Here is an 8,444-nt window from a genome sequence, read left to right as displayed (position 1 = left end):
TTTTTTATCTTTGGGGCCACATTTTTCTTGTATTTTGTTTGGCTGCCGGCAGATCAATTCGATATAACCATATGGCTAATTCACAATAGATAGAAAAATATATCGATTACATAGGTTGTGTGGCAACGCTAAAGTGCTGTGATATCGAATAGTTGCGTCTGACAGTTTCGGTGCGTTGAAGAAGAAGCAGCAGCAAACCAAAATACGCGATGTGAGAAATAAAAAATATGCTAAAATAAATTTGTAAAATTTTCTTTTTGTGTTACATTGTCGTATATATTTGTTTTGCCTGTTTGCCTAATAAATTGTTACAATAACAGAGACAAGGACGGGCCCCTCGTGCAGCGCAAAACGAAGGCTAGACAAAAATGGCGGATCCGCTAAGTCTTTTGCGGCAATACAACATAAACAAAAAGGAGATAATCGAGCGTGATAATCAAATTATTTTTGGTGAATTCTCCTGGCCTAAAAATGTTAAAACCAACTATCTCAAATATGGGTAAATTGCTAATCAACGATTCGCTTGAAATATTGTTACATTTTTCCCTTTCACTTCTTTGCCAACGCAATATTTTTGCAGCTCTGGCAAAAAGGGGGCTCCACGCGAATACTATACACTCGAATGCTTACTGTATCTGCTCAAGAATGTTATGCTACAGCATTCGGTGTATGTGCGTCAGTGTGCTGCCGAGGATATACCCGCCGTGAATCGGCCCGATCGTAAGGAGCTGCTCGCCTATCTCAATGGCGAGACACAGACATGTGCCAGCATAGACAAGAGTGCACCATTGGAGATACCCACACAAGTGAAGCGAACAGCGGATGGAGATGCGGCAACTAGTGGTGAGACGGCGGCCAAAAAGGCGCGCTTCGAGGAGACACAGGTGCAGAAGGTGCGCGAACAGTTGGCTGCACGCTGGGATGTCAACCAAAAGGAGACAGCCGTCAACATGGACAACATCAAGTCGCTGTCGGAGACAATGTCAGTTGAAAAGATTGCGGCCATCAAAGCGAAACGTCTGGCCAACAAGCGTACCACAATCAAGCGTACAGACAATGAGGAGGCCATGGGTACAGATCTGCGGGCCATTCTCGACTACGATGTGGACTCTACCAAGGATATTATAAGCCGCGAAAGGCAATGGCGTACACGCACATCGGTGCTGCAAAGCACAGGCAAAGTATTTGCCAAGAATATTTTCGCTATGCTGCAGGGTATTAAGGCACGTGAAGAGGGACGCAATCGTCCGCAGGCAGCGAATCCAATTAAGATGCCTGAACCGGCGCGCATCACCAAGCCACAACCGCAGCTATCGCAATACAATCGTTACGATCAGGAGCGTTTCAATCGACAGAAAGAGGAGACTGAAGGCTTTAAAATCGATACGTTGGGCACATATCACGGTATGTCGCTGAAATCCGTGACAGAGGGTTCGCTGGCGCAGCGAAAGGCTCAGGCGAATATGCCCCATGGTGCTGGTTCCACGGCAGCCACACCCACAGCTGTGGCACGCGGCCCCAAGGATCTGCTGCCCACGGCGCAGGCTCGACAACTGCCGGCAAACGGTCCACAGAAGCGGCCCTCGCGTACACCCATCATCATAATACCTTCTGCCAACACGAGCCTTATAACAATGTTAAATGTTAAGGATATACTGCAGGATTTGCGCTTCATGTCTACGTCGGAAAAGAAGCTGCAGGGCTGTCAGCGTGAGAGTGAAGTGCTGCTGCATGTAATGCGAATTTTATATCGTTTCTAGTTCTGCTTAATAATCATAAAATTATTTCAGCGCAAACGTAACAATCAGACGGTCTCCTATCGGGTTGTGGACAACCCCATCAAGCTCAGCCAACAGGATTGGCAGCGCGTTGTCGCTGTTTTTGTCATGGGTCCACAGTGGCAATTCAAAGGCTGGCCCTGGGATGGCAATCCCGTGGAAATATTCTCAAAGAGTAAATAGCCACAGCTGTATTTATTATCAAGTATATTAATTTAATTTCCTATTGTATTGCAGTTTGCGCTTTTCACTTGTGCTTCAGTGAACTGAAATTGGATGCGAATGTGGAGCGTTGGTCAGTGACGCTGCTGCGTCTATCACAAAACAAAAGGCATTTGGATCGCGCTGTGCTGAGTAAATTTTGGGAGACATTGGACAAGTAAATAGCCCGAAATATTCCATCAATTTGAAATACCTATTTAATATCAATTCTCTCTCCTGCAGATATATGCTTAAGTATAAGCCCGATTTGAGGTTTTAAATATTGTTGAACGCGCATTTGTTACCAAAACAACGAACAGCCGCACAAAGCAGAGGAGTTGAAGAAAAAGAAAAAAAAAAAAAAACAACAAATCAATCTTTATATAAACCAATATGTTATTTGTTGTTAAACAGCTGGTAAATTTCTTTGTTCGGCAGTTCATGTTCACTTTGCGGCTGACAAATAAATTTAAGCTTAAAGATTGTTCAATTTGTACAATGTAAACTACGAGATCGAGGTAACAAAAATATATAATTTGTATAATTAGTAATAAAACAAAACAAGACAAATTCTTATGGAATCCGTTCTGTATGTTTATTAACTTATGAGATGTTAATTGAATATGTAAAAATGTTTGTAAAACCATAATAGGATACTTGTAAACGCTTTATATAGATCTGTCCACACTATAAATATCAAATCCATATAATATCTTCCCCGGCACTCTAACGCTAAATAAGACCACCTGCAAATGTATGCAATAAGCAGCCTGCGCTTCATTTTTGCTTGGGTTTCAATAAATCCAATGGGAATTTGAAAAAAAAAAAAAATTTTAAATAATGTATCACATAGCGAAAATAATTCATTACATATTTATATAAAAACAAGAAGCCATTACACATACATTACATTGAGGACAGAGAGATAGGTAATTCTTTATAATATGGTATTATAACAACATTTTATTAGACGGCGCCCAGTTGCAATATGGGCGTAAACAGTTTATAAGCCTGCTCTATGTACTTCACAGCGGACAACATTTCACTAAAGTAGGTGTTGACCCTCGCTTTGCATTCTTCTGACCCGGAGGCATCGCTCTTGCTGCTTAGATGCGCGGCAAATCGTTGTGTTAGGCCCTGGAGATGTCCATTGAATTGCTTGCAGAGCTGCACAATGCCATCCACTTCGTTGGCAGTGCTGTGATGGGGCTTCACTAGCATCAGCTCAGCAATTTTGTGCAGCTTACACATTTGCAGGGCAGAGGCTTCACTCAATGCATTGATGCTCTTCTCATAGGACTGTTCCAGATCCGCAACGGTTGCCTCTTCCGAACTGAGCCACTTCAGCGATTCTGACCAATGACTGCAAAGGGAATACCATTAGTCTGTGCATTTAATTGTGATTGTTTAAGCTCGTTCACCTAGCGACATCTTCGAACTTAATACCCAGCTCTGCGTCAGCCATCGTGGCCGTCAAGCGCTCGCCAAGCTCTTCAGCTGTATAATCGCCCTCGCTGTCGCATTCTAGATCCTCTAGTTCCAGTAGCTCCTTGACCTCGCCAATAGTTTCCTGCAGCACAAAATTTGATCAATATATAATATAGAATAATAATAAATTTATTCTTGCCTGCAGCTCGCTTAGCGCCTGCCCGCTAACTGCATCGCGCAGCGTGTCCAGTTTGAGTCGCGACTCTTTTGATAGTATTTCCAGCGCCTCGTAGTGCATCAGACCGCAATAGTTCTCGAAGAGCACGTCGAAGCGCAGCTGTGCCTTGCGCTTCTCCGCTTGCAGTTGTTGCAGCGACTGCTCCATTTGATCTGCATCCTTTTTTGCTTCCAGCAGCACGGCACTCAAATTGGGTTTGTTCGCCTCGAGTCCTAGCAGTTTGCGTTTGTTCATCAGCTTAGGATCGTTCTCTTGCAATATGGTCATTGTCTTTTTGCCAATGCCCTCGAGGGTGTCCAGGCCTGTGTTGAGAACTTTCGAGCCGATAGTTGTGACCAATCCAAGGTTAAATGCAGGTACACCTCCAGCGTCGGATTTTTCTGCAACTGCTTGTGGTGAATCTTCGTCTCTGATTGGCTGTTCCGGCTTTGGCTTAGATGCCTCCTCGGCTGCATTTATGCGCGCTAACTCCTCGGGATCGGGCACGCCAATTATCTGATTTAGGCCCTGATTCACTTGGGTTGTAATGTTGCCCAGGCCCTCGGTAGCGGTGCTCAGCACTGAGCTCAACTTGCCGCTCCATAAGCCCCAGCCAGAGGAGGAGGAGGAGGAAGAGGTGGGTGCAGCAGGAGCAGCCGTTGTCTCGGGCTCAGCTTTAGCACTTGTTTCTGTTTTCTCTTTTGTTGTTTTGTGGTTTCCTGGCTCCTGTTCTTTTTCAATGTGTACAAACTTATCCTCATCTTCATCGCCATCGCCCCAATCGTCCCAGTTGTCATCTTCATCGCTCTGATCCCAATCATTTGTGCTTTCGTCGTCTTTATTTGGTTTATTGGCCATTATTCTGCTTGCTTACCACGTAGTTTCATGGGTCGGACACTTATCGATAGCTTGTTTTGTCGATATAATTAAATACGAATTTGACGTTTGGGCCTAAAAAATACCTAGGTTTGTTACAAGTAATCTACCAAACGGTTAACAGAGGTGCGCAAAATTTTTATAATTTAAACTTCAATATCTTATCAAATATGTGTATATGTATAAATGTACATAATTAAAAAAGACAGTTAACTAAAATCAGCATATTATATAGCCACAAATGTCTGCAATCGCTAAACACACCCATTTTTTAAATATTTTTTTTAATGATAGTTAAGGGTAATATGAAAAGAATAATGCCCGGCAGTATTGCCAGCTGTTTAGCTTCGGCATAAGTTGGCTTGTGGAGGAGACTAAAATAGTCTAAAATGTAATATACAAAAAATAGTATTTCCCTTGAGTACTTACCCTCTAAGTTTTTTTTTTCTAAGTATTTATTGTAAGTATTTCCTCCAAGTGTGTCCTCTAAGTATTTCTTCCAAGTATTTCCTCTGTAATGCTTAGCTGAATGATTACACACTCCACTTCACTTTACTGGAACGACTGAAAAAATGCTATAACTGCTGCTCTTTATATAGGGCAACTTGCACTCAATCACTGTCTCGCTCAAATGTTGAACCCGACAGCAGCACGATCCCTAGATCGTTTCAGTCGAGCTTTAAGTGACCAATGGGAACAGTCTCTGCTGCTGTGAGCATTCTAGCTTCGTTAGCTTTGTTAGGATCGTGGTAGTGGACTCTTAAGTGACCAATGGGAATAGTCTCCGCTGCTGCGAACATTCTAGTTTCGTTTTACTTAAATATAAATAGCAAATGATACTGCTGCATACATATAGACATTTTAAATGATCTTCTGTAGTTAGGTAGATAGACAGAGAGACCGACTATGAGAAAGGAAAAAGAAAAGATGATAGAGAGAGAGAGAGAGAGAGAGAGAGAGAGAGAGAGAGGGAGAGAGAGAGAGAGGGAGAGAGAGGGAGAGAGAGGGAGAGAGAGGGAGAGAGAGGGGGAGAGAGAGAGAGAGAGAGAAAGAAAGAGAAAGGACGAGAGACAGAGAGAGAGAGAGAGAGGCAGACAGACAATGATCTTATTACGCTGCTCAAGAATATATGTGCTTGATAAGTGTTCAAATTAATATACTACATAACTTACATTAACTGTGAATTAATATTTATAATCATTAGAATGACTAGGCTGCCGCAATTTCTGGCTATTCCATCCCATACTCAATGCATTTATTATCAAGGATAGATCTAGCCTGAAATAAGCTAAACTGGCAGCACTGCTGACCGCATGGGCAGTGCTCACTTTCACATAACCTCAAATTGTGTTGTCACCCAACAACAATAACATGTGAATGTTACTCTTATTAGAAATACATAAATTATTGGAGCAGCTTGTGTCACCTGTGTGTGTCGGAATGCCCCATTGATGCCTTGGTGTCCATGAACACACACGCATACACGCACACATACAATTTCTCAATGCATACAAATTGAATTGATATTAGTTTGTAAAATATTTAGGCATTCAAATAGCTTATGTATGCGTGTATCTGTGTGCGTGTGTGTGTTCGTGTCGTGTGTTGTTTGCATTACCGATGTGTTGCTCCAGTTACGTTTCTTGTTTTTCTGCAAAATGTTGTCCATGCAAATCTTTCTTTTTGTGGCCAACATGCGTGTGTAAAAGGGATATCACTTGGACTCTAATTTATTTGCATTGGAAACTGTGAAAAGGAGGCAGCAAATTTATATTTGTAGTTTTCCTTTCTTCTTGTGTTTATGTTAGATTAACAGGTTGATTTTACAATATTATGTGAGCTACCTGATAATTGCTGAAGTATTAAAATCTCGGTATTTATGGTGGAATGTTCTGTATAGTTATTACATATTTAGATTACATGCAATATATATGTAATAACAGAAAGTGTTAAGCACTGAAGTGCGTTATTAGCAGAGCTGTTGATTCATTTCTATCTGTTAATGCCTTAACATAAACTGTTATTCAATTCAACGCTTTAACAGCTATTTTATTTAAGCTTTGGACGCTGTTTGGAAAGTTTGAACACAAAATATAAAATGTTTCAAAATGAATTTCATTGGCTGCAGGAAAATGGTCTCGTTTAAAATTAGATGGCATTTTGGAAAGCAAACGAATTTTAATTACTCTTAAATCTAAAGGCAAACAATGCATGTTCGAGCTTGAAACTGTGCCTGCACAGTGTGCCACCTATCTAATTGTGCTCATAAATTAGAAGCGAACACAAACAAAATACGGTTGTCAGCTGAAAGTTTGCTTGGAGCTAACCAGCATATAAATTTGACAGGAACGCAAAATTAACAAACCGAGACAATTTACCTAGCATACACACACATATGTACACATAAACGAGTACACACACACGCACACACACACATGTACACCTTGGCGTAAACAAAGAATTTTCATAAACTTGCTGCATACTTTTTCGAAACACCCAAACACAAATAGAAACGAGAGAGAGAGACGGGAGATAAAGAGGGGAAATGGATAAGAGAAGGTGAGAGCATGACAACCACACGCATATTTCGTCAAGGAACCTGCCATAAAATGCGCACAGCTAAAATTTATCTTCGAGTCCAAAAAAGAGAAAAGCAACAAAGCGCAACTAGTCGCACATTTTCCTTTGCCTACCCCTCGGATCCGCAGCCTGCTACACTTTTCCGTTTCCTGCGACCCGTATGATTAATTTTTTAATTAAAAATTGTACGCATAGCATCGACTGATAGCTAACAAAAATAAGAAGAAGAAATGTTTAAGAAATATGTGCAATTCGGTGCTTACCTCAACCGCTAATATGGGAGGCAGTAGAAAGTGTATTTGCAGCTTTTATTAAGTATGCGCCCTGTTGAGCAATTTCCATGTGGTCACATTGGCATTCAACGCTTGCTGGGCGAACAATGCCAATTTCTGCACACTTGACGCAATTTCCTTAAATGCAATTTTACCTTCAAGTCAAAATTGCTAAAGAGAGCAAGAGAGAGGGGAGCAAGACAGAGATATATACACAGAGAGAGTGAGAGATTTGGCAAAATAATTGCATGTTCAGGTTGTTGTACAAGTTGGAGTGGCAAAAATTAAATGTAATATTGCCAGCAGTCAGAGAATATTAACACTTGCCAGGCCAAAATGAGTTTGCAACTAAATTTAGTTGCCAAAAATAGTTAACACAGATACACACACACACACACACACATACACGCATAACACTCAATTATTGCCAAAGCCTATTACATGTTTTAGGCAAACCTGCAAATAATTTAGCACAAATGCTTAATTGAAATTCGACGAAATTTTGGCATCTGGGGTCAACTTTCAATTACAAAAGGGTTTACATAAACAGATTTTCATTAATCAGTTTCAAATAGAAACTTTAATTATGTTCTACAAACCCAGGTTTTCAATCTGATTTCGATTTTGGACTGTAAATTAACTAGATAATAGTTTAAAGCAATTTTCAAATACGAAGTGAGAAGTTGTATTAGTTATTAATTCAAATTAATTTAAATTTATCAATTTAGTTTTTAGGATTATGTCATATGTATTGAATAATATATTTAAAAAAAAAAAAAATATAATAATAATAATAAATTAATTTATTCCAAATTCTTAAAGATTTGAAGTTTTCTATTTATAGCTAGAACTCATTGTAAATTCATGACATTTGCATTAACTCGGATTGTTTCACATAACCGAATTGTGAAAGAGTAATCTCGTCTTTTATTTAGTTAGGCAAGCAGTTAAGTAATTCAAATGTGGATATATCTAGAATTGATTCACACACAGCATGTGTTATACTCACGCCTAACTCAGTTATTCACAATCAAAATTGTCTTAACTGTGCACACAAATAGACCCACAGACCGCAGCAGCTCGTCTTGGGGC

General features: G+C 40.3%; 2 protein-coding genes across 2 annotated transcripts; one reads left to right on the top strand and one right to left on the bottom strand.

Moving 5' to 3' along the window:
• Positions 1-61: 61 nt before the first annotated feature.
• hyx (cell division cycle 73 hyrax) lies at positions 62-2,560 on the top strand. Its single transcript, XM_089467818.1, has 6 exons — positions 62-211; positions 321-499; positions 581-1,733; positions 1,791-1,953; positions 2,016-2,157; positions 2,223-2,560. Exons 2-6 carry the CDS (start codon positions 369-371, stop codon positions 2,257-2,259), a joined length of 1,626 nt encoding a protein of 541 aa, XP_089323944.1. The 5' UTR covers positions 62-211; positions 321-368; the 3' UTR covers positions 2,260-2,560.
• Positions 2,561-2,817: 257 nt separating this feature from the next.
• Positions 2,818-4,558, bottom strand: LOC149270429 (protein FAM114A2). Its single transcript, XM_089467826.1, has 3 exons — positions 3,607-4,558; positions 3,401-3,549; positions 2,818-3,342 (listed from the first exon to the last, which is right to left on the bottom strand). The coding sequence occupies exons 1-3, from the start codon at positions 4,480-4,482 to the stop codon at positions 2,946-2,948; spliced, it is 1,422 nt and encodes a 473-aa protein (XP_089323952.1). The 5' UTR covers positions 4,483-4,558; the 3' UTR covers positions 2,818-2,945.
• Positions 4,559-8,444: the final 3,886 nt, after the last annotated feature.

This window comes from Drosophila arizonae, chromosome 2 (genome assembly GCF_054131065.1).
Source record: "Drosophila arizonae isolate 15081-1271.41 chromosome 2, UAZ_ARI_1.0, whole genome shotgun sequence".
NCBI classification, from domain to species: Eukaryota; Metazoa; Arthropoda; class Insecta; order Diptera; family Drosophilidae; genus Drosophila; species Drosophila arizonae.
The sequence above is the reverse complement of the archived record's forward strand: the minus strand, read 5'-3'. Positions and strand labels throughout refer to the sequence as shown.